Source organism: Scophthalmus maximus, chromosome 11 (assembly GCF_022379125.1).
Source record: "Scophthalmus maximus strain ysfricsl-2021 chromosome 11, ASM2237912v1, whole genome shotgun sequence".
In the NCBI taxonomy this organism is placed as follows: Eukaryota; Metazoa; Chordata; class Actinopteri; order Pleuronectiformes; family Scophthalmidae; genus Scophthalmus; species Scophthalmus maximus.
The window spans coordinates 21,434,230-21,459,272 of NC_061525.1; the positions used below are offsets into that span (position 1 = coordinate 21,434,230).

The following is a 25,043-nucleotide window of genomic DNA, read 5'->3' on the forward strand; positions in this document are numbered from 1 at the left end:
CAAACATGCGTCTCCATGACTGTTAGGACGAGAGCGATGTGCGCGGCCTTCCCTTCGCCCCTACTGCCCCTAATGTCCTCTCACTTCCGTTATGTATTGTTTTTCTTCTTTCCTTCCATCCCTGACTCACACATCCTGTCTTCCTGTCCCGTCCCCCCTCCTCTCTAATCTCTTGTCCATCCTGCTCCTCTCGTCTCCACTGCTCACTGCTACTGTTGTCATCGTCCTGTGGTGCAACGTGACAAGAAACTCCTGGATTCTTTTTCACTAAAGTTATTTTAAATCAATGGTTCAATACAAGGGGGGTAATAACTGCAAAAGAAAAAAACGAACAGTATCAGGGCCACATTGAGAGAAAAAAAATGGAGACTTGGTCCTAAAATTTAAGAGAATAAAGTCGTAAATTCGGTCTCTGTGTTATATTAGTGGAGAAATGTCAGAAGAGCACTCACGCCTGTTTCCTGCTGTTTATTTCCGTGGTATAATAATAATAATAATATTTAAAATGTACATTTTAAAATCACGACTTTATTCTCGTATATTCGTAGCCGACCTGCTCTGGACCCCAATTATAATTTTATTTTTCCTATTTGGATTTAGTTCTGTATTTTGTTTGCTTCGTTTACTCGCTTATTTATCCATCTTTCCTTTTGTTCCAGTGTAAGTATATTTATTCACATCATTTTTTTACAGTACCAGTGTCCGTGTCTTTGTAATAAAACCTCCTCAGTGTGACCGTGATGTCTTTTATTACTGCAATTTGTCTCCAACTATTTACACAAGCTCCTAATTCTGTAGCTACAAAAGGTTTCTCATTTCTAACGAGCCGTCAGCAAAACGTTTGGTTTATAGAACATTTAAAGTTAATAAATCATTTGGGACGTTCAAGGCTGCAGCTGTAAGTGAAATTAATGAACACGTTTTCCACAACCTGGCAACCCCCAAAAATTGTTCTTATTTTTGTTTCATTATTTCATAACTAATAACCATCAGTTATGACATTTTTCTAAAGTAAGATTCCGAATGTATTTCCATGAAATGAATCTAATTTAATCTTATCCGGTAAATATCGTAACCCACGATTTAACGTACTTCCTGTCTTCTTCTTCTCTCCCCCGCCCCAGGACCCCGCAGCACAAGCCCCGCCCCCCCTCCAGCCTCTCCTCCACGCCCTCCAAGAAGCCGCCGCCGACGACCCCCTGCAGCTACAACGAGCAGCTGCGCATCGCCATGGAGATCTCGGCGCGGGAGCAGGAGGAGGCGGAGCTGCGGCGGCGGCGGGACGAGGAGGAGCTACAGCGCATCATCCAGCTGTCACTCATGGACAAATGAGAGCTGACGGAGGTGGGCGGGGCAGAGGGCGTCAGAAGGGAGGGGTCTGACAGCAAGGAAGCGTGGGAGAGAAAGCAGCGGCACAGGCCACTTTAAAACTTACAGCACATTCTGTAAAGTGGCAGCAAACAATCATCCGAGCGGCTTTCGCCTTTTCTCTCCCGCCGCCTCCTTCGCCAGACCTCTCCCGTGAAGCCATACAGCGACGACGACAACGCCGCCGCCGCGGAGAGAGGGGACGCCATGTTGTTTCCTCCGTCTGGGGCCACACGGTACTTTTTTCTTGACCAGTGCCAGTTTACAAACCGACAGTACAACAGGTTTTTTCGAACGCCGCCCTGGATGAGTGGTTTGTGTCTGTGTGTTTTCAAAACCAGCTCTCCGCACAGGGGTCAACAGGTCACCCGCATGTCCTGTGTGTTCAGGCCAACTCTCTCCTCAACACTAACACACACACACACACTCACTTCTTTTCCAGTCCTGTCATGTGATTGGAGCAGTGACGAGTCGGGCGAAGGCGGCGTGGAGAACTCTCTCTCTCTCTCTCTCTCTGTTAGCTTCTCGGTCGAGTTGAGCTGAATGTCGACGACGAAAACTTCCTGAGTTTTTACTGAAAACAAATAAAGAACAAACTTTCTTTTTTTTTTGATTTGCACAACTTTCAGATGTACTGTACTTTAGCTTGTGGGTGGATCACATTTATTATGACTGTTACTTGGACGTAGACGATGAGTGTGAGCACAAAGTAAACCTGACGTTAGACGCGCAGGAGGAGCACAGATACTGTACGACGAGATGAACACTCGCTGTTTCTGACTAACTGTACGAACGACTTGTAATCCAAAACAATAAAAAAAAAGGGAGAAAGCGCTCGTGGCTTGTTGTACGTGAAAGTGTAGAACTGAAAGAGATTTTTTCTGTGTATTTGCGTCTTCTTACTTTACATGAGCAGATGATTCCTGTGTGTTCTTTTGTCCGACTTGAGTTCTGCCTGGAATCCTGCAAGATCCCAGCACAGACGGAGGTTTTGTGCAGCAACGTTTTGGTTTTATCGCACATTAAAAACTCAGCACAACAGGCTGGACACAGAAAATATTTAGGCCCCTAATATTTAAGATGTATGTGCATATAAAACTCATTTTGGATTATACAGATTTTATATCAACAAACTTAATTTGATGAAACGTGCAAGACTGAAAATTCATGAAATTGTTTCAAATAAACCCAATGTGTTTTAAAAACACAATAACCTGATTTCTATATTTATAATCAACAAATCCAATTTCAAATCCATAAAAACGAATTAAAATCACACAAAGTAGAAGGATCAGGAAGATTGTTCATTATTGTAAGTTACTTCCTGTTGTTAAAATTATTGCAGAGCTCAAGGCTGAAAACACTGAGAAACAAGGGCCAGCTTGTTTGTTTTTTTGTTTTTCATTGAAAGAAATGTAAAACTTTCACACTCCAATATCAGCACAATCGGAGGAGAAGCATCTCGCTCTCCTCCGTGATTAAGTCAAACTTGCCTGATTGTGTTTTTTTTTTTACTTTTTACAAAATGTTGGAGAGAAAAGCGACGCAGCCAGATGTTTTCATGATGTAACGCTGGAAAGTGAATTCAAGATTATGAGACAAATAAAGAAACAATCTTTTGGAGCAGCAATGTACGACTCTTATTTTGAAAAACGTACAGACACTTTAAATACTACAAGATTTCAGTTACAGACACATCGGCCGATATATAAATATATATTTAAATCGGTCAATTATTAAATATTTGAATAGGGTATGAATGTAAATAATTTGGTGTTAATAGGTTTTTACAGCTGCTAAATTTGTACTGTTATTTATAAGCTGTTGAATAAGGGGTGGGAATAAATAAGCTTTGGCTTCCTCTTGCTCCTTTATTTATTTATAAATATTGTTTGACAATTTATAAATATTCTGTTTGCAGTATGTATGCAGTATCACACTTGTTTTTTATTTTAATTTGAAATAAAGAAAATGATTTTAAAATATATATATATAACTTGAACTTAGAAAATAAAAATAACTCAAACATAAAATGTAAACTTAAATGCAAATTTCTTTTCTGCATTGTTAATTCTGTACAATAAACAATTTCATATTGGTAAACAATAAGCGCTGATACTGATACATGTCTGTGGAAGGGGCTCGTTTTCAGACTCCTCTCCAGCGAAGGACGATGACAAACGCAATTAATATCTCGGTAGATATGAAAAAGCTGTTCCTTCTGCCTCCGTCACCTTCCTGTGACACGATTCCCGGCACCTCAACCAGATCCAAGGGCTTTTTTCTTATTATTTTTTTGGTCCTGTAGTTATTTTAGGCTCGACGGGGAGGAACAGGAACAGGAAGCGCTCAGAGACTCTTAAACCCTCGAAGAAATACAACTGGGTGCAGTGCACCACGGCTGAGAGAGAGAGAGAGCTGGAACATGAAATTACTTTCCAGGTAAATCAGCAGCCGCAACATCTCCCCCTTTTCCCCTGACTCAGTCAGAAATTATGAATAAAAACACCAGGCTGGTGGAAGCACTGGGCTGCAAGTGTGTGTGTGTGTGTGTGAAGGGAATCTGTTAAGAGCCACAAACATTAAACACGGTGTGTGTGTGGGTGTGTGTGTGTGTGTGTGTGTGTGTGTGTAAGAGACGATGAGCGTATCAGTATGCAAAAAGAAAGATGGTCGCACCCAGAGAGACAAAAGCTCAATCTAACACTCTCTCCCTCTGCTCTGCAGATTTTATTCCTCTCCGTTTTAATTACTACTAAAAGTCCATCAGCTATAAAGTTATTTAACAGCTGAAATCATGAATGAGCCTCTGCCGTTTTCTCGATTCATCCTGCTTTTTAACTCAAACAGCAAATCAGAGGCTTGTGAGTTTGACGTCTTGAGTCTTTTCTTTAAAAGGTCAAATCCTTTAAAATTTCATTCTTTGGCGGTCACCCCTGCAATGTGATGTATGTGTGTGTGTGTGTGTGTGTGTGTGTGTGTGTGTCTCACATCAGGAGTCCGGGTGGCCTACATCTCTGTTTAATTACCCACATGAAGCAGTAGGTAAAATGTCAGCCTGAAATAAACCGAGCAGAGTCGATAGAGATCATTTCCCCTAGAGGGGACGAGACCTGATCACAAGACACAGTTACTCAGAGGACGTGTTTCTGTTCGCTCTGGAGGATTTGCACGTTATTCACACTCATTTTCAACTATAGTGTCGCCACCTTCTCTTCTTCCTTCATGTGTTTAAATAAGTGTAGTTCCCTGCGTGGCCCAGCAGGTGGCGGTGGGGTCGCCTGAAAGACTGGGAGATGAAGCACAAGAATAAAAAGAAGAATGTCACTGCAGTCAAAACAAACTCACCATATTTATTTAACTGCAAAAGCTCTGAATAAAAAAAACAAACAAAAAAAACAAACATGATAAACAACAACAGCTTCGTCCTGGTTCAATTAAAAATCTGAAGAACGACTCGCGACGGAGACGAGTCGACTGAGACCAGTGCAAATGAATCCCACTCCTCCTCCCCCCCGGGATAAGAAAACTAATAAAAAAAAGAAGTTCATTGAAACAGTAAAGTGCATGTTTGGAGAAAATGCCCCTCGGCCCCGCCCACTCTGTCGTCGTAGCTTTAGAGACTGAACAGGCGGCGAGGGGTCACACACTGAGCAAAAAAACCAAAAAACCCTGCTTCTTCTGGACAGAGATGTCGTGGAAGTGCAAACAGGACGCACGAGTTCAGACATTCATGTTTCATCACCTTACGTACAAACCTGAAGTCCAGTCGGAACAACACATCCAGTGGTTAACATGCAAAACATACGGTATATGTTCGACACAGATTCTCGCACACCGTACTGTACATACATCGGAGGTCACACAAGTTGACGCATTCACACACACACACACACACACACACACACACATCATGCAGCCTCTCACACACACGCGTGTCCAGTCGTGTCCGGTGCACCGAGGTTCACATGGTGTTGTACAGCGCGGTGACGGCTCGCTGCTTTGTCTCGGCGGACGATCTGCGGGAGCGTCTTGACGAGTGTCCCCTTCCCGGCTGACACGACGCGGTGAGCGCAATGCCCTCGGGCTCCTCCCTCCCGCCCGCCGCCTCCTCCTCCTCCTCCTCCTCCTCCTCGTCTTCCTGCGAACAGCGGCGAGGAGCGGGGGAGAGGCCATGGGGAGAATTAGTCTTTGCGGCGGAGGAGGCACGAGCCAACACCTTCTGCTTCTTCCAGGTGTCGTCGTGGTGACTCGGGGACGTGGGGAAAGAGTCGTGGGAGTGCGACGTTGACGACGACGACGTCCTGACGTGCGGCCTCAGGTCCAAGTCGCTGAGGTCGTCGGCCGACAGCTCCAGACAGTCCAGTTTGGCCAGCGAAGCCGAGCGCTTCATGAGAGAGGGCGGCGTGAGGCCCGCCTGGCGGATGCGAGCCTCCAGCTCCGTGGCCCGGTGCCGACCCCGCTCCAGGAAAATGTTCTCCTCTCGTCGGCCCCGGAGCCGCTGCCCTGCGTCCGGCTCTGGAGGAGGAGTCGGCGCTCTGCAAGGTCCGGGCTCTGTGTCCATGGCGTCTCTAGGACCCTGAGGCGGCTCTGGCTCCCGCGTTTCCCCGTCCGTCGTCTCAGTCGCAGCGACGCCCTCGTGGAGGAAGGCCTGCAACTCTCGCAGCGTCTGCTGGATCTTCTCGAGCTCCTGGCTGCCGCGAGCCAGCCTGCTCTGTGCGTCGCAGCCGGGGCCGCAGCCGCCTAGGACGCCCCGGGAACTCGACTCAAGCGTTTCTTCCGTGTCCGACTCCTGCAGCGTCACGCCATCCACAGAGATGTGGTCAGAACGGGCCTGGGGCCGGGTCGCACCCTGAGGGCTTTGGCTGTGACTCGGTCCCTGGGACTGAGATGAGGTATTTAGAGATGATTCTACTAGCGGACTAGTCGAGGCAGGCGATGATGTCAGCATATGGCTTTCTGAGACCTGGCTGTTATCTGTGCAAGGGGAGCAGGGTGGGTCGAGTCTTTCACGCTCGTGTTGTGAACCCGTTCGCTCCCCGCTCTCGTCTTTCGACGGAGCGGAATCAGGCGTGATTTCTCCCTGAGCGAGGCTTTGTTCCGTGGCGAGAGGAGGCGAGAGGAGGGGCGGATGCTCAGCGCTCGGGGAGCACGGCGGCAGTCGGAATGGAGGGTGTTCGGCGCCGGGCGAGTGCAACGGCGAACGTTGAGGCGGCGCCACCGTCTCCATTTCCTGCCGCAGCTTCTGCTCCAGCTGCTCGGTGGCCCGCCGCACCGAGCCCGCCGGCCACTCGAACGGCAGCGCGGAGGGAGACTGCGGGCGAGAGGGCGGCAACGTAGAAGAAGAAGAAGAGCCGTGGGCGACTTCGCCGCATGACTCTGCCTCCTCCTCCTCCTCCTCCTGATGCTCCTGTGGGAGGAGCTGCGAGCTGTGGGAGGACGGAGCGAGGGACGAGGAGGAGGTGGAGGGAGGAAGGCACGACACAGGGTGGCTTATGGCTTCGATCTCGGTGACAATGTGGCGAACTGATATTCCGTTGTCATGGTGAGGAGTTCGGTCAGGGCTGGCTCTGTCGTCACCGTCTTCAGAGAGCGGAGAGGCCTGAGAGACCGAGAGACAAACAGACTGGATCAGTCACAGGCCTTTTCTCTTTTGGGTGTGGATCAGTGAAGCAGTGACAATATTCCACACAGGCTGTTTGTGACAGCGCAAATGTAGCAAATTTGCCGATATGAGTGTTTCACAGACATATCGCTCCTAATGTTTACCGATATGAAATATTTTATTGTGCAGAATATACAATGGAGAAAACATATTTTACGTAAAATAAATAATGTTTATTTTTTTTTATATGTTATATATTTGGTCATATGTGTCTATGGTAAAACTAAAATATCAAGCCTCAGTCCGATTTCTTTGACATAAAGGTTTGATAACGAAATCTTAGAGGAGTCTTTGACAGATTCAAATATATGAATATATAACTTCCTGCTTAGTTCGTTATACGCAAACGGCAAAAACTCCGGAGAATATCCAGGCACATTTTCCGATAGATCATGTCTGAAAGCAGCTAACCCAAAATCTTGCATTCCCGTCTCCATCTGACCATCCAATTTTATAATATCCAGATCTGGATATTATAAAATCACCTGTTACCAAGGACGAGATCGATCTTTGATAAAAGATTTCATGCAAATACGTTCATAACTTTTTGGGTAATCCTGCTGACAAACAAACTAACAAACCAATCTAATTAATCAGATTGAGTCTGTACCTGACTCCCGTTCACCGGCTCATCGCCCTCGTCCTCGTCGGTCGGTGTCCGCTGCTCCGAGGGTTCCGAGAGCGTCCGAGTTCTGCCGTCCTGGGCCAGGCCCAGAAACTTCTCCCGGGCGCTGAAGAAGTCGATGCTGTCCGTGCTGTGGTTGGACGACCCGTCGGCCTCGCCACGGCCGTAGCCTGTCTGCGGCTCGCTGGGGTTGTTGTTGTTGTCACTGGCGGCCAGCGGCAGGACCTGCGGGAGCGGGCCGGCGTTTGGAGAGCTGAGCGGGCTGAGCCTGTCGCTCGTCATGTCAGACAACGACCAATCTACGACGTCCGAGTCGGTGGATCCCAGAGTGAGAGGGGAGATTTCCTCGGAGCTGCTGCGCTCGTGCAAACTGAGCGACTGTCCCACCTGTTTGTGTTTGGGCACCGAGATGGACAGATGCGTGGGGGGAGGAGTGCGGTGAACGCGTTGCAGTTCAGGCGTGGGAGGTACGATGTGGAGCGACGGCGGCGGGTGGGGCACGGCGACCGGCACGGTGACGGCCACGCTCGCCGAATTGTCCAGCCGCTCCTCCGGGACGACGGTGGCGGCTTGGGGCAGAGGGAGGGGAAGCAGGAGGAGGTCTCCACAATCTGATTCGACCTCCGGCCGAACCGGCGAGTCGCACGGACCGTTGGCGTTGGATTCGGCGGAGTCTTCGGGTTCGGTGGCGCCGAGCGCCTGCAGCACGGCCACGCCCAGGAAGTGGTGCAAGGAGGGGGAGGAGGAGGTGTTGTTGTTGTGGGAGTCCGAGCGGCCCAGGGAGCGCGAGGAAGGTTTACACATCGACTCGGAGCGATCCGAAAGGTCGCCGTCGGAGTGGGAGCGCCACAGCTTGTTATGCCGTTGTTTACTGCGGAAGGAAAAGAAGAAGAAAAAAGTGTGTGAAGCGCAAAACTACGTCAAACTACGCCACGAGTCCAGAGGTTTTCTGCGTGAGAGCTCACCTGGCCAGCAGAATGCCCTGATACTCCTCCAGCTGCTTCATGAACGAGGGGTTCGGTTTGGTGACGGCACGTTTCTCCTTCACGTGGTCGAAGGCGGTGTCCAGGTCCCAGCCGTACTCCTTCATGGCGTAGGCGATCACTGTGGACGCCGAGCGGCTCACGCCCATTTTACAGTGTACCAGACACTTGGCTCCGGCTTTCCTGACGGAGGAGAGAAGACAAAGAGACGCATTACAAGAAGAAACCCACACTGAAAAGATTTCTCCAAACATTGCAAGTGTGCGAGTGTGTGCGTGTGTGTGTGCGTGTGTGTGTGTACATTTGTTTGAACCTACTTGGCTTTGGTGATGAACTTGAAGGTTTCATTCCAGTACTCCAGCAGGTTGGTGGCCTCCTCGTCGTACACTCGGATGTTGTGGTACTCAAACATCCCCGGGAAGAAGTTGTCTATTTCCCTCGTCACGTTCAGGATGTATCCCACTCTGGAGACGAGAGAGGAGGAGGAGGAGAGAGAGAGGCGGGTTAATGAGCGGAACTTTTTTATGATTAATCAGGAAGAAGCCAAAACATTTTCAATTTTTCTACAATGATAAAACAGAGCTTGCAAAAAAGCTCTGCCCAAAAAAAAGGTGCAAAGTGCATCTTGGGTTTAAAATATTTTGTCAAAAAAAACTATTTTGTCTATACGTGCGTGACCTCTGTCATAGTCTTGATCTGCAACAGTTAATCGATTAATGGATTAGTGATCAACTACTAGATTAATCGCCAACTATTTTGATGATCGATTAATAGTTGTTTGTAGTTTTTATGGGGGGGAAAGTCAAAATTCTCTGATTTCAGCTTCCTAAATGTGAATATTTTTCTGGTTTCTTTGCTCCTCTATGACAGTAAACTAAATATCTTAGGTGAGTGGAAAAAGCAAAACATCATCTTGGTGGTTTGCGGAAAGAAAATCAAAAAATTTAACTAATCGAGAAAATAATCGACAAATTAATCGATAATGAAAATAATCCTTAGTTGCAGCCCTATTTAAATACAATGAATGAACTGAAATGATGCATCAAGTCTTAATTCATTAATTTCACCTCAGACATTGAGATTGGAGTGTGTGTGTGTGTGTGTGTGTGTGTGTGTGGGGTTAAATAACACCAGAGAACTGTTCAGCGACTGAACTCTTACCCGCTGTTCTGCAGCTCCTCCAGATTAGAGGCGTTCCACTCGGAGCCCTAGCAGATAACGCAGGTCCCGTCAATATCAAGGTGAAACACGAGCACGTTCCAACACAAAAGCAAATAAAAGAGCTGCTAATAATAATATCTTATCTCTGAACAACGTGTACAACGGGGGGGGGTTCCAGCTTACTGGTTCTTACCAGATAGACGTGCTCGAAGATCTCAGTGGGACTGTCCATCTGTCCCAGGATCACGATCATCTCGTTGTCGATGAACTCTTTAAACTCCCTCAGGTTACAAACCATGTGCATCTCCAGCTCCGTTCGGATCTGGGGGTAGGAAAGAGGGGGGGCGATGGCAATTCAGAGACGCAAGTAAAAGTAAAAAATTCCACAGTAGCACAACAGTGAGAATTTTGAAAACATCCGTCTGTGCGCCTCTGACCTCCTTGCAGGTGACGTTCTCCAGGTCTTTCTGCATCATGATCTCTCGGAGGCGAGTCTTGATCAACCGCTCTGTGCACACCCTCTCTGTGGGCCTTCACACACAAACACACACAAAACACCTTTAGCACGTTTGCTCTTACGCTTAAAAACACAACAATACAACTTCAACCTTCACAGAACAGTTACAACTCTTGCGTTTCTCTCCATCGATTCATTTTCACTTAATGAGATCACTTGTTCCACGAGAGAATCGCCACTTTGTCCCGATTCTCCAAAACTGAAGAGGCCCGGCTGGGTTTCTCACCGCTCTGCTGTGGGGGGACGGGGACGCATTAAGCCTTTTTTCGACGTCGCGCTGATGATGATGATGCCAACAAGAGGCCTAATCACCTCTCAGGAGAGAAGAGCTCAGTTGGTCTCCTCCTCTGATTTTCTCTTTGTTTTGCTTCCAACTGATTTCCCAGTATAACAATAATAATAACACAGCAGCGTGAGTCAGCAGGCACAGAGGGAGGAGGGACACACACACACACACACACACAGAGGTGTGTGACTGTAAAAACCTTTGTCGATGTTGGAACACTGGAAACAGTCGGCTTGTTTATCTCGACGCTGAATGTCGTGACATTGGGTCTCGCAGGGTTAAGGAGAGAGAGGGAAACTTTTTCCACTCTCGCCATCATATGCAGGAGAGTTTGACCTCACGACAGTCGGAGGGAAGGAGGGTCAGACAAATACGTCCCGTGAATCAAACTCGTACGAAAAAACAGGTTAGAACATCAAACATCACAGCCTGTCATTTAATTAATGGTTACACCAGGAAATGAGCTGCAGCGTCAACAAACACTCGCTGGTCACGTAATTGTGTCCGTCACCCGTGTGCGGGAATACAAACAAACTTCACTGGAACTGTGTGTGTGTGTGTGTGTGTGTGTGTTTGGGTGTGTTTGTGTACTGGAGCTCATAAACTTTGGGAGGTAAGTTTTTGATGGCAAGTGTATTTGGAGGGCAAACACACCTCCTGCACAGAGAGAGAGGGAGTATGAGGTGTTTATGTTTCCAGGCAGGCAGTAAATATGGGTGTTTCTTGATTGTCAAGTTTAAGAGTGGAACTTGCCCTCTCCCTCTCTCTTTCTCTCTCTTCTGATTCTCACCAACCCCAGGGCATCAGGGGCATCAGGTGCGCCCAGCAGTAAAAAGTCTTCCTCCTCCTCTCCTGCCCGCCACCTGCTCCCGTCCGTCGCCGTGTTGGTCTACCTCCTGTTTGTCTGTCCACATTCTGTTTTTTCCAGACGTAAATCAAGCCGGCTCAAGCCTCGGCTATTTCGGACACTCGAGGATCTCTGAAGAGAGTGAGTGTGTGTGTGCACAAGAGAGACGCTTCAAATAGGTAGCGTGTCACATGACTCGGCAGCAGGGAGGGGAATTTCCCTGGTATCAGTAAAGACATATATCCCGCCGCCCGCGTCGTTCCCCGTGTGCTCTGCCTCTGCTCCCGTGTGATCTGCTGACAACTCTGTGACACAGATAGCAAAGTCTTGTGTGTGTGTGTGTGTGTGTGTGTGTGTGTGTGTGTGTGTGTGTGTAAACGACCTCGAGCCAGTTCAGTCATGCCTGCATGTGTGTGTGCTTTCGTTTTTCTTATTTGTGCCTCTCTGTGTTTCCTTTGCGACCCCAGTTCCAGAGTCCGAGGCTCTGAAGACTCGACGGCACGTGAGCAGAGAGGTCGTAAAGCTGTTGTGAAGATGTGACGAGTGTCTCACGTGTTTTTCCTTCTGATCTTCCTGAAATACCTTTTTACTTCCTCTTCGCCCCCTTCACACACGGCTGTAACACACGACTGCACGTGTCACGTAAGTACAGGATACATATCATTACTCTCATGTGGAACAGAGATGCTACAGTAATAATAATAATAATAATAATAATAATAATAACAGGCCCAGCTCCTTCTGTACCTTTTCACAAATTCCTCCTTTGGTTTGGCTTTTTACAGTATATAATGTACACTGCGAAAAATGTCCTTCCCTTCTTTTTTTTTTAAACGTTCATTGACTTTAGTCACTTTTTACATCTGTTTTGTTTAACAAATGGCGCATTAAAAACAACTTTTGAAAAGGTTTTGTGATATTTCAATTTTATATTTACTAAATTCTGTTTGCGGTATGTGTCATAAATTATTTTGTTAATGTGTTGTCAATGCGAGCTGAGCTTCTCTCCGGCACACAAAATTATAACTTGTGAAAACCACACAATATTCAGATTCCACCATCAGGGAGACATCTGGATTTGTGGAATGTGTGTGTGTGTGTGTGTGTGTAATGTGTGTGTGTGTGTGTGTGTGTTCATGCCTGTCCTGCCTCGACTTACAGGTCTGTGAAGGGGACCGGTGAGTTTGGGCGGTGCGACTCCACGTCCTGCATGGCGTTCCACTCATTGACACACAGCTGGTTGGAGGACACCCTGCTCTGGTAGTAGCTGATCCAGGTGAGGAAGAGGCTGCCGGGGTAGTAGTTGTGGCAGCGAGCCACGTCGCACGCTTTGTGCAGCGACTGGAGGGCGGACCTGAAGAAGACAGGGAGAGAGGGATGAAGATTTAAAAGTTTGGAGTGAAAAGTACGAGGGAATAAAAGGGCCATACCCCAAATCTTGGGTGAAATTGCTTGTACAATCTTCTTAAAGTATTTCGTTATTTAAACGTTTACCACTACTACTACTTTCAAGTACAACTTGACAAGATGCTCCACATTCCTCATTTTAATGCAGGCGACATGCTAATCTTCTGATATTTCACTTCTAAAATGACACTTTTTTGAAAAATTACAACTTTATTCTGCAAAAATGATGACCTCATTCTAAAATTGCGACTTACAATTTATTCTTGCAATATGACCTTTCCCAAAAAATTATGACTTTATTCTCATATTGTGACTTCATTCTTGTAAAATTATGACATTTGTTCTAGTGATATAAAGACCTTATTATTATAATGATGACCTTATTCTGATATTGAGACTATACTTTTTTGGAAAAATTATTACTCTTGTACTATGATTTTTCTCTGAAAATGTGACTTTATGCTTCAACTATTACAACTCCCCCCCCATATATACTTTATTCTAATATTGTGACTATTATTATAAAATTGTAATATTATTGTAAAATTTCAAATTCTTGTGATATTTCTCCAAAAATTCTGACTTTATATTCTTGTTAAATTATGATTTTTATTCTAGTGATCTTAAGACTTTTTTTCCCACCTAAAATGATGACCGTTTTCTCATAATCTCTGACTCTTTTTCCTTTAAGTGGCGCTGAACATAACTTTGTTCTTCATACGTAAAGAAAATATTATATGTGATAGAGGAAAGGACAAAAAAAGTGATTGAAACATAAGAGAGATGAGCAACTGCACATATATGAGAAATAAAACAAAAGGAGCGGAGCTGAGTAATTAGAGAGAGTAAAAACAGAGATGAGAAGAGAAGAACTGAGAGATTACAGCTAGGAAAAGACACGATGCAGAGATATGAAAATGTAGAAGGAGGTCAAAGTAACAAAGGGACAAGAAAGTGAGGAAATGAAGACAATGAGTACGGAAATGAAGAGGAAGCAGTGGCATGTGAGGCGGGGGGAGATAAAGACGAGACTGGGAAGCAGAGAGATAATAAGAAAAGAAAAGAAGAAGGAGAGAGAAGATAAGGAACAGTGACAGAGATAAAGAGCTGGAGGTCAAAGTCAAAGGGGGATTTGAAGGAAGTACAGTAGTATGCGTGGTAATCTGACTGCAACTTCAAACAGCTGTCACGAGTTAGAAAACAATAAAGGTTGCTCACCACATGGCCTGGACGGAAACGGGTTTGAAGACGTGAACCCTGTTCACCGTCGACACACTGAAGCCGCTGAGGAGACGAGAGAGGAGCAAAGAGTGGAAATCGGATGAGTGATCGAGTAACACCAACAAAATGAGACCAACGCCGAGTCAGACATTTCCGAAATGTGCGTGATGGTGTGAGCGCGTCTGACTCGGACAAACTCCGACTGCGTTGTTCAAATGTGAAAGTCAAAAACAGCCTGTGTAGCCCAGCCGGGTGCAGTGAGGAGGAAGCCGGACGAAGAAGGTTGTGGCGTCTTACCCGTCTCCATCCAGGTGGATCAGAGTGTCGCTCCACAGAGGCAGAACCAGACCGACCGTACAGCAGCTGGAGGGAAGATCGACATGTTGGACGACAGCAACAACAAAACAACATGCTCCACTTTGACATAGCGAGAGAGAAAGGAGTCAGACATAAACAGGCTGACTTCATCCTGCTGGTCACGTCACCGTTACGAAATCCAAGTAGATTGAAGATAAGATTAAGTGTAAACATTCTTCCAAATCTTAGAATAAAACAATAAAGTCAGTATTACAGCAAAGCATGTTGTCTCTCCCAAGTTGCTGTATCAAATAGTGGGATTTAATTACAGTTACGTAACAAAAAGATGAAGTAGTGTAGCGTTGCTGTGGCACCGACCTATCAGAGGAGACGAAGTCCATGCCGAGCACGATGCTCTCCTCCGTGTCCTGCCGGCCGTTGGTGGAGACCACCACCATGTAGCGGGTCACCTGGGGGTAGGCGCTCTCCAGGCGCACGGCCTGGAAGAGGGGAAAAGACAAGAACGGACAGAGATGAAGGAAAGAAGGAGAAAAGGGGCAAACTGTGGAGACAGTTGTACAACGGCTTCTTTGGCTCTGGAGTAGCTTTCGAAAAGCCTGAGAAAATAAACCCCTCCTATGTGATAGGGGTTATTGTGATATTTTATAACAAAGTTGGCGTAACAGCCCCGCGGCTGTGGAGGCTGAAATATGAGGGTGTTCACTGGGAAGGGAAGGTCCAGTACAGCATGCTACTGAGGATCATTCGGGTGTTTTTAGAATCTGTCTCTAAGAAGTTCTTTGATTTTTGGAATATCCCTTTATCAAAGATGCTGCAGGGGCGCGACGGTGCGTTCACACCAAACGCAAAGCAGGTTTTTTTGCGTACAAATTTAACGCAAATGTACATTGTACTAACGCCGGGCGAAGAGAATGGCGCAAATAACACGACGCGAGTAATGCGAAGACGTGAAAATTGCTTCGCTCGCTCGAGTTGAAATATTTGAAATCAAGTGAAATGTTTGTGTGGAGCAATGACGCGAAAGCCAATTAGCGCGACGCGAAAAAAATATACCGAAGAGTGTGTTTGTGTGAGCGTGTGTGCTACTGACCAGTCGGATGGTGTCCTCCGGCCGCAGCACAGTGAACATGGTCTGCAGATGTTTCTGTAGATCACCTGCAAAGACGGGATTGAAAAAAACCAAAACCCTCATTTAGTTTGAGTTTATTTTGGACAACAATCACATTCTTGGCATTTAAAAAGGTCGACTCGACACTCAGAGAGGTCAGTGTGTCGTTTCCACTGCCATCACATCCTGGTGTGTCTTTCACTTGGACCTACATCTGAATACGTCTGAGAAAGAAGCTGATGCTTTTAATAGTAATCTGCCCTATTTCACATCACAAACGTCTCCAAACGCTCGCTTTTCCACACGCAGCAACAACAAAAAATCCCGTCTTTTATCGATGATTTTCACTCCTTCATTTTCATTATCCCAAAACGCTTGGGAGGATTTGATTTTAACATCCGAACAAACGTGCCGTCCACCACATGGCACTGACTGACTTATCCTCCTCGTTTCAAGCACCAGCTGTTTACCCATGATGCTTCACAGGAATGTGCATTTGGGGAAAAACAATATTTGATCTCAAGTTCCTGCATCGAGTTAATTTTTTTTCTGGGCCTGAGAGTTAGTATCGTGAACAAGTCTTTACCTGTGTGCTTGTTCCTACGCTGGCTGATCGGAGGTGTGGAGTTGGGCGTGGGGCTGTTGCCCCTGGGAAGGAACAGCGCTGCACCTTTCACTGTGAGGAAACTCTCACTGATACTGGGAGAGGAGAGAAAAGAAATAAAAAAGGAAAAGAAAAGTCATGACTTGAAGCTTCAAACACAAACACTCCTGCCAGGTTATCCAAATATATCATTTTCTTTTATGTGACTTATGTAATTGTAAAAACTAAGTACTGGATTTGTCATCACTCCTTTGGCACATGTTGACCCCCCGACCTTCTCATAATAAGAACAAGATGGAGGTCGAGGAACAGACGGGTGTTGTCATGAGCTTATGTCAGTGTCACAATGGTCCTTTACAGCCGCCCTCTGTACTGAACGCCCCCCCCCCTGAAATCAGAACCATTCAAGCAAAACAAGATCCAGGCCCCGATGTGAACTCAGAACACAATGTTCTCTGCTGCTGCACACAGCTGGACTACACACACACACACACACACACACTTATTCAGACTAACAGCTGCCAGGACAGAGGGATGAGGAGGATTGGGGAGGAGGACACGAGGTCCGAGAGGGAAGACGGAGCGAGTCGATAAGAGCTGGCCAGGAGCGCACGCACGCACGCACGCACGCACGCACGCACAGCAGCGTCGCACGTCAAAGCAGGTCGTTTTAAAACGGGGTTTCTGTTCCTCTCCGGGACACTTGATGTTATTAACTGTGGCCGAGATCGTTGCATTTGAAGAGGACACACTATAAACTGGACACCAAACAAAGAAAGTGTGTTTGTTTCTGTGTGTTTTTGAGAGAGAGAGAGAGAGAGAGAGAGAGAGAGAGAGAGAGAGACCAACACTGACCTGCTTGCATGTGTTCAGATTCTCACAGCGGCCCAGTTACCAAAGTCAAACAAGACACCAATAAAACAGGTTGGAAGACCTACTTCTGCCCGAGCTCATGGTCACATGACAGCCATGGGACCACTTAACCGAAAACTAGAAGTCTGCTACGTGAACTACATCCACACGAATTTCTTTTCACCGCTGGTAGTGGACTCAATCAGGAAGCGAACGGGTGCAGACCGCCGGGTTGTCAAACAAGAGCCAGTGGCGTTTTCAAAACTCTCCCGTTTTTAGGAGTTTGAAAACTCCAGAGTAGTGCGGACGCCAGGCGCAAACACAGCAAAAGTGACGCGTTTTAAAGCCCATTAGCGCGAACATCCAAAAACAACCACGTCTACGTAAGGACGGCGTGCGATGCAAATGCCGTAAATGATGTGTAGACGTGAAATTACTACCTATAACCCCATATTCGCGCAACGCGTCGGCACGAAAACCAATTAGTGATGAGATTCTCCCGAAGTCACTGACGTCCCGGTTTGAAAGAGAACAGGCGAATATTGCTGTGTTGTGTTAGATGCAAATGATCCCGAGGTCCTGAACTTCTGAGCGTGACACAACTCGAAAATTCGCTTCGCGTTTGGTGCGACCGGCCTCCTCGTCAGCGAGCACTTGGGAAACGGCGATTCAGCATTTATCTAGCAGATGCAGAGGACAAAAGTTTCGTGGAGTTTGAGTTAAATTCCTTTCACAGTAACAAAAGCACCGGATGAATGAGGTCAGAACCAGCAGAAACTTATCTTGTAACAGAAACTTATCTGCGGCCACATGTTTCACAACCTGCCAAAGATTTCTACGAAAAACACATTTTCTTCCTTTTACAGCGCTTCCACGGAAAATTGAATCATCAGATGACTTGAATATGTCTGGCTGCAGTTTAAACGTTGAACAGTTTTACGAGAAATATTAGCCTTAATTAAGCTAATAGGATCTTTAAAGGAGGTCAGACAGAAAATATCAGAGGCGCGACGTGTAACTGGAGGCAACGCTGATCCCGATTGGCCAACCTGTTGTGTCACACTTGAATAAGGGCGGTTTCGTTGCCTCTGCGGCCAGAAACTAAGAAAGGGAAAGGAAGACACTGAAGATCACTGGGGAGCTGATGACATCAAAGAGACGTACATTCGGTGGAGTTCCACAGACGCCTGGTGGTTATGTTCATTTTGACGGTCGACCACAGGGTTGGATCGACTCTCGGCATCGGCTGCAGGCCTACTGTACACTCAGTGAACTTCTACAGTTCATCCGGTTCTGCAGCTCGTCGGGTGTCAGACGCATAATAAAAACATGTCGTCTGTCATGTAGACTTCCTGTTGTCCCCCGTCTCACCGTGACCTCATCTCTCCATCCTCTCAGCCGTCCCACTGTCCTTCCTGGAATTCGCGGAGGCCGCGAGGGATGTGGGGAATGAGGAGGCACAGACGACGGACGGAGAGGAGAAAAAAAAAACCTCAAGCATCGTGCTGAAGTTATTTCCCATAACCCCCCACACCCTTGACCCAGCTGTTTCCTCTCAATGCTCCCTCTCTCGCTTCCTCTTTTCTGCATTTCTCACAACTTGGTTTGCTGCATCATGTCCAACTCATCTCTCACACACACACACACACACACACACACACACACACACACACACACACACACACACACACACACACACACACACACACACACACACACACACACACACACACACACACACACACACACACACACACACACACACACACACACACAGTACTGTACTTGGCAATGACCATGTATAGCAGTGCTACTGTACAATGTCCTCTGTAAGAGAACACTCGGGGCTGTGAACGACTCCCAAATACGGTTTCTAAAAATACAGTAGAGTCCTTTGAAAAAAGTTAAAGCTATTAACAGCCTGTATTCACTGTACGTGGGCAGACGACTGCACGTGCTCCGATTGTTGGGACTGGTTGTAGGTGTGAGTTAGTACAGGCGTGCAGAAGTGACAGCCAAGAAGACACAGAAGACAATCTGTTGCATAAATACACAATGGAGCTGCAGCGATTTGTCAATTCATTGATTTGACGATTGTCGGAAAGTTCATGAGTATTATTAATTCTGCCATGAGAGTGATAATAAAATAGTGGTTGAGAACAAAAATGCCGCACAATCATAACATTTAAGGCTGACATATGTTTTTCTTTGCCATACATGATAATAATCACTGTCTGGATAATTAATGGGAAACACTGGATTAACTGATTTATCAGGAAAACAGTTGCCAGGTAAGTAAATAATGAACATCTTTGTTGTTAGCAGCCTCTTTTCGACACATATCAGGGGAAAGGTTCTGCAGATTTCCGCATCAGAGAGAAACTCTGTCGTGACCAGTTTACGCAACACAGTCACCTGAACTGAACTGTGCAAACTGATAAATTTGTAATGCTTTGATGCACCATGAGAGACTCATGACACCAACCAGTCTGTTTGAAGTCACGCACATTAACTACATTACGTTTGTTTTCTGTTTATTTATAGTTAGTAAAACATCAAGCCTCACTTGGACGTCTTTGTCTCGAGGGTTTGATAAAGACATCTCAGGAACCATTGCCATTTTTTTCTAAAATAATATTTTGCCGGCCCCCCACCAAAAAACCAACAGTTTTTAACTTTAACTGCAAATATATGCCCAAAGAGGGGTAAAGCAAGTGGGGGGGGGAAGGAAAGGGGGGCAACAAGGGGCAACTGAATTTTTATCTCCGCAAAGTTTGTGAGAGACGGGACGACCCAGTGGAGGCAGGCGGCAGAGAGCGGGGTGGGTCGTCTCTTGGCATTCGGCCCGTCCCACCCAGGCTTGAAGTAGTGAAGCCGTGGGTACTTGTTAGGGCAACAGTCACAGACACAATCATCACTATGTAAGGACCACTCCACACGGTGGGCAGATAACTGGGTGACCCCCTCCCTGCTGCTGTCCGTGCCCATATTAGTCACTCTGAAGAGGAGAGTGGGATAAATATAGGGCCTGGTTCTATGTAGGGGGGGCAGGCCCTGCTAAAGGCCTTATGAGTTCCTAACACAGTTGCAAGCCCATGGGAAAGACATGGGAGTGGGCTTTTGTATGTGTGTGTGTGTGTGTGTGTCCACAGATTCCCATTCAGCCCTGCAGCTTGGAGGCGCAGGTATGAACGGCGGATGGATTAGCAGAGAGGAAAGTCAAGTTTGTGTCAAAGTCCTCATTTAAAGGGGCATTAAGCTATTTTGGAGAAAGCTTATCTCTCTTTGTTGTTGTTGTTGTTGTTGTGATTTTAATGCTCTGGCCAAGCTGTGAACCCGCGACCTGAGGTATGGGACACCGACGGGCTAACCACAAGGCCAAAGTCTCAGAGTTGTAGCACCACCCGCTAGCGCGTCTCGTAAGGTGTGGACGCGTGATGTTTACAAACTGCACTCACATTCTAGTTTTTTCGTTTTCTATTCTTAAGGAGACAGGGCTGAGCCGAAAAACCCTAGCGGGACGATTTTCACAAAAGTTGTGCATTGCTTTAAAATCGCTTCCTGTTGGGGCAGATTGCCGGGCAACGCCAGGGACACAAGAGAGGAGAAGGTGAAGTTCGCCGGGGGGCGGAAGAGGGTCAGGACTGATAAAGAGAAAAGGGATAACAGGTCATACTAAAGATAGACTTTCATCAAGTGGCACAGACGGGAGTTGACGCGCTGGACCAGACCCACTGTCTTCTCTTAGGTGCCCGAGCGAAGAGTTCTGCTGCGGTTTTGTTGCGGACGCGGCGTCTGGAAAACAGCCAGAACTTATAAAAAACCTGACCCGTAAGGTGGCGCTATTGTGAGACGGAGTCAGATTACATTTTGAACTTACACAAACACTTACAAACCATCATATGCCTGGCGACGAAACAGGCCTCGCTGTGACACACAAGGTACAGTAGGTCTACAGTTGGTCTCGTGTCCTTTAACCAAGTTATGGTTATGTAGGTTATTTGATTTTGATTTAGCGGCATCATACACACACACACACACACACACACACACACACACACACACACACACACACACACACACACACAAGCATAAAGGACTGACCTATATCCAGCCGCCCACGTCCCCGTTCAGCTGCCGAATTCCCTCACACAAACATTTCACTCGGTCACGTTTCCGTCTTATCTGTTGTCTTAAACGCTGCACAAACACTCGAGCGGAGCGGAAGAGGGAGAGAGAGAGAGGGGCTTTACTGGCATTTCTAAAACTGGTGGGGATAACAATGGCGTTTCAGACGCCCTACCGCCGCACAGGTAATACTTAACTCCCGACGACGGCCCTCGAGGCTTGTAATTACTCATTCGAACCCTGGTTAAACATTAGGGAGGCCTGCTGACGTTCCGGGTGTCAACACTGTAAACACACAAACGTGGAAAAAAGCCGACACGTACACACACACACTTGTACACACACGCACACACACACACACACAGTAGGTGCCGCAAATTAAAGGATGCGAACCCCCTTCGTGTTGTGTGTGCATCCTGAACATTAGACAAGGGGCTGGTGATGAAAACAAACAACAAGCATCGTGCCCACAAAACCAGGAAGTGAGAAAGACTCCCACGTCTGCTGCAATTTACAAGACACGCCTAGTGTGCGTCTTACAGTAACACCTTCCCATAAACGCTCCTTATGCAAACTTGAGTCAAAAAAATCTATTTCCTTAAAAACTAAATGTTCGGTTTCCTCACTGCCCAACAGCTGAGGAACGATGCAATCACAAAGACACAGGTAGTCCACGACTTTCCTGGAAGCCAAGACAGAGGGACAATTCTCTCGCAATGGGTGGGGGGTGGGTGGGGGGGGTGTGAACCAATTACTGCACCGACTTCACGGAAACGTTACGAAACAGCAAAAGAGCCGACAACTAGGAACCCAAATCAATTGGGTAATGTTGATTCGGTCATCTTTTAATCCAGTTGAGGTGATTTATGTATTGATTTTTATTTTATTTTTTGACCCCTAACCCGCTAAATTTGCTGAGCTTATCTGAGCCGGAAACCACATGAGAGCTGGGAAACACTGGAACCTTTTGATGTGGCCTGAAGGGCAGACGCATTGGGCAAAGTCAATAAAAATCCTTTTTACATCTCGCATCTTTTGCCTTGATGTCTTCAGGCGCTGCAGATGATCACAGATCAGATGAGATAACAAGGACAGGAGATAAATCCAGAACTTGTATAATATTTATTTCAGTCTACTGACCTGTGGGACCGGGGGCTAAAATTAATAAGAGAGGCCTGTGTGTTTTTTTTTAGGTCACAAAATGCTGACCACTGGTGAATCATGTAAGAAATGGACCAGTGTCGCCTAGTGATGCTTTACAAGGACATCAACTGTCATTATTAGATCCCAGCCGATACGGGTTTTTGGGGGCCGATACCAATATTAGGGAGTAAAAAGTTTCCGATATCGATATATCTGCTCATATGTTTGTTTTTTTTATTGGCATTTATTACCTTAGATGTTGTTATCAAACCCTTGTGGGTAAAATGTAGTAGAGTCTTGATATTTTACAGTTTAACCTTAAACTTTATTCTAAATAACTATAAATAAAAAGAAGACAGAAATACCAGAAAATATATAGAACTTGAATTAAGATATAAAATAAAAGTTTTGTAAAAGAAGTTTTTATATCCACGCATATATAAAACATAACCGCTGATACCGATATGTCTGTGAAAGGCTCATTCCGACTGATATTAACAGCCTCTAGTCATAATTGTTTCCTGGTTTCATGAAGACAAATGGATGCATGCCAATTCTCTGTCTCCAAGAAACCTCATCTCCTGATGTGTCAGAGACCTCCAACATTACTAGGAGTTCTTGGCGAGTTCTCCTTCGTGGTTGAAACATCACATTTCCTACAAAAATATATATAGATATCTAAGGGATTATTATTCAAGGTTTCATTCTAAGTTCAACCAATAGCATCATCCCAGTCTCGAAACAAACAAAAAGGGAGGCTGGGACGAATGATTCATGGTCGCTCAAGTGATGTAAATCAACTGTATCTATGCAAATCAGAGGCGAGGTGGCTTCCCCTCCATCAGGTGTGTGTCTGGACCTGTGGAACAGGTAGGATGATTCACGCCACATGTGGAGCCAATGTGTCTCAGTAAGGTCAAAAAAGGCAGAGCACGGACATGATTAAGAGGCTGCAACGTCACAAGGAAATACAGATGACTGGCACCGATGTTGTGAAATATCATATTACTCACAGTGTCACGGACAATGCTGAAATATGAATGAATAGAGAACATCTATCTATGTATTTCCTTAAAAAACACACTAGGGCTGCAACTAACGATTATTAAATGTCGATGGTGTTTCCCAAAATCAACCGAGATGATGTTTTGTCCACACAGCACAGATATTTAGTTGACTGTCATAGAGGAGCAAAGACCCCAGGAAATATTCACATTTAAGATGTACGTACAGTAAAAAATATGTGTAGTAAATTGGTTAGGTGCATATTTTCTTCATCTAAATTTCTCATAATCACAACATGCTCAACACAGACCCACTGAATATTTAAGTTAGAGAACATGGCCGTAAACATAATGCTACAGCAAAGATCAACTACTGAACATGTGTCCACCAGTTGAAACTCAAAATGATTTTCATTTTTTAAAATCACTAATCAATTGTTTGTCCTCAAATGAAATCAGAGAATTGTGACTTTTGTGACTTTTTTTCCCAGAAAAACTTCTTGAACCGATTAATCGATTATCAAGATAGTTAGTGATTCATTTAGTAGTCGATTAACTGAAATACTAACATGTAGACCTCAGTGGAACTTCTCCTCTGTGCGCATGTGTGATCGGAGGCTGTAGTTTGACCCATGAACTTTAACAACTCTGTTTTCTCTCAACTCACAGCTGGTTGATGTCGTTTTTGGACACCACCGCGTCCTCGCCGAAGCAGGGTACCATCTTGGCCCCGCAGCAGGAGCAGAAGCTGCCCGCCGACGAGCCGCCGGAGCCGGACACCGTGCCGAGGGTCATGCCGGCGGCGGGCGGAGGAGGAGGGAGGAGGGAGGCGTCAGGTGTTCTAGGTCCGACGGGGAACTTCTTTTTTTATTTTTTACTCCTCTCCCGCAGTCATGTGCTCCGACATGTCAAGTCACAGCTGCACTTTCGATGGTCGTAATATAGTCGAGAAATGACGAATCAGTCACCGCAAAAAAAAAAAAAAAAATCCTGAGTGATTTGAATTTTAAATTAAGCGGAGCAGATAAATCTCAGCACATGGTGTCCCCGCTCCCGACAGCAGCCCGACATTCATGTCCCGACACAGCGACGGCGGGTCCCATTTCTTTTTTCTTCCCAAATAAGATACAGAAACGTTTCTTCTGATCGCCGTCCTCGCTCCGGACATGCAGCACGTACAGTAAACGACTGAGACGTTTCGACTCCGGTTCAAACTCTCACCGGAGGAGTCATCGTGGGGAGGGCGGAGCTTACAGACACGTGCTACTGGGGGGAAACCGCGGGGAGCCAATGGAGGAGCAGGAGGAGGACATGGAGGGGAGGGGGGAGTACGACCGCCCACACCGCCGGCTCCCCTGCATCGACGCCGCCGGCCGGTGTGGTGCCAAAAAGTGATTGTCCGTCAAAAACTTTTAGCAGGTAAAATACTGGGTTGTATGGGTTGTATGGCCCATTTAAAGGTATTTCAACAGGTAAAAAAAACTGCACGGGTTATAATCTAGGACAAAGCAGGTAAAACAATGCAGTTATAAGGATAAATGCAATCATTTCTTTATTTTATACATAACCAACTATCATAAATCATCATGTTGATTTCAGTGTAGTAATATTATCTTCAAAACAATAGGATCGTATTTGCTGTGAGCAAACCACACCTGATTACGCTATAAACGGCAAACAATTGCGCTTACAAGAAATAAAGACATATCTTTGATATAACTAGGGACATAAAGTTGTGTATATGTGCCCGTTAAGACAGTTGGATCCAGATAAAATCAGTTTCCGGCGGACGATCACTTTTTGTCA

General features: G+C 46.2%; 2 protein-coding genes across 3 annotated transcripts in view; one reads left to right on the forward strand and one right to left on the reverse strand.

The window, feature by feature from the left end:
* The window catches only part of ankrd13b (ankyrin repeat domain 13B), a 35,005-nt gene extending 32,014 nt beyond the window's left edge, over positions 1-2,991 (forward strand). The window contains exon 16 of the mRNA XM_035623218.2: positions 1,125-2,991. Within this exon, the coding sequence (XP_035479111.1) occupies positions 1,125-1,332 (208 nt within the window). The 3' untranslated portion in view covers positions 1,333-2,991. The remainder of the gene's footprint in view (positions 1-1,124) is intronic.
* A 1,716-nt stretch (positions 2,992-4,707) lies between these two features.
* ssh2a (slingshot protein phosphatase 2a) overlaps positions 4,708-25,043 on the reverse strand; it is a 31,401-nt gene continuing 11,065 nt past the window's right edge. The window contains exons 1-14 of one of the 2 annotated variants that reach the window (XM_035623213.2): positions 23,905-24,448; positions 16,093-16,205; positions 15,489-15,553; positions 14,756-14,877; positions 14,378-14,443; positions 14,078-14,143; positions 12,612-12,806; positions 10,240-10,333; positions 9,996-10,124; positions 9,803-9,849; positions 8,959-9,105; positions 8,624-8,824; positions 7,644-8,529; positions 4,708-6,970 (exon numbers count right to left, since the gene is read on the reverse strand). In XM_035623213.2, coding sequence (XP_035479106.2) covers positions 5,333-6,970; positions 7,644-8,529; positions 8,624-8,824; positions 8,959-9,105; positions 9,803-9,849; positions 9,996-10,124; positions 10,240-10,333; positions 12,612-12,806; positions 14,078-14,143; positions 14,378-14,443; positions 14,756-14,877; positions 15,489-15,553; positions 16,093-16,205; positions 23,905-24,032 — 3,897 coding nt within the window. In that variant the 5' untranslated portion in view covers positions 24,033-24,448 and the 3' untranslated portion in view covers positions 4,708-5,332. Of the gene's footprint in view, positions 6,971-7,643; positions 8,530-8,623; positions 8,825-8,958; positions 9,106-9,802; positions 9,850-9,995; positions 10,125-10,239; positions 10,334-12,611; positions 12,807-14,077; positions 14,144-14,377; positions 14,444-14,755; positions 14,878-15,488; positions 15,554-16,092; positions 16,206-23,904; positions 24,449-25,043 lie in introns of those variants that run through there. The other variant, XM_035623214.2, reaches the window with a different exon arrangement.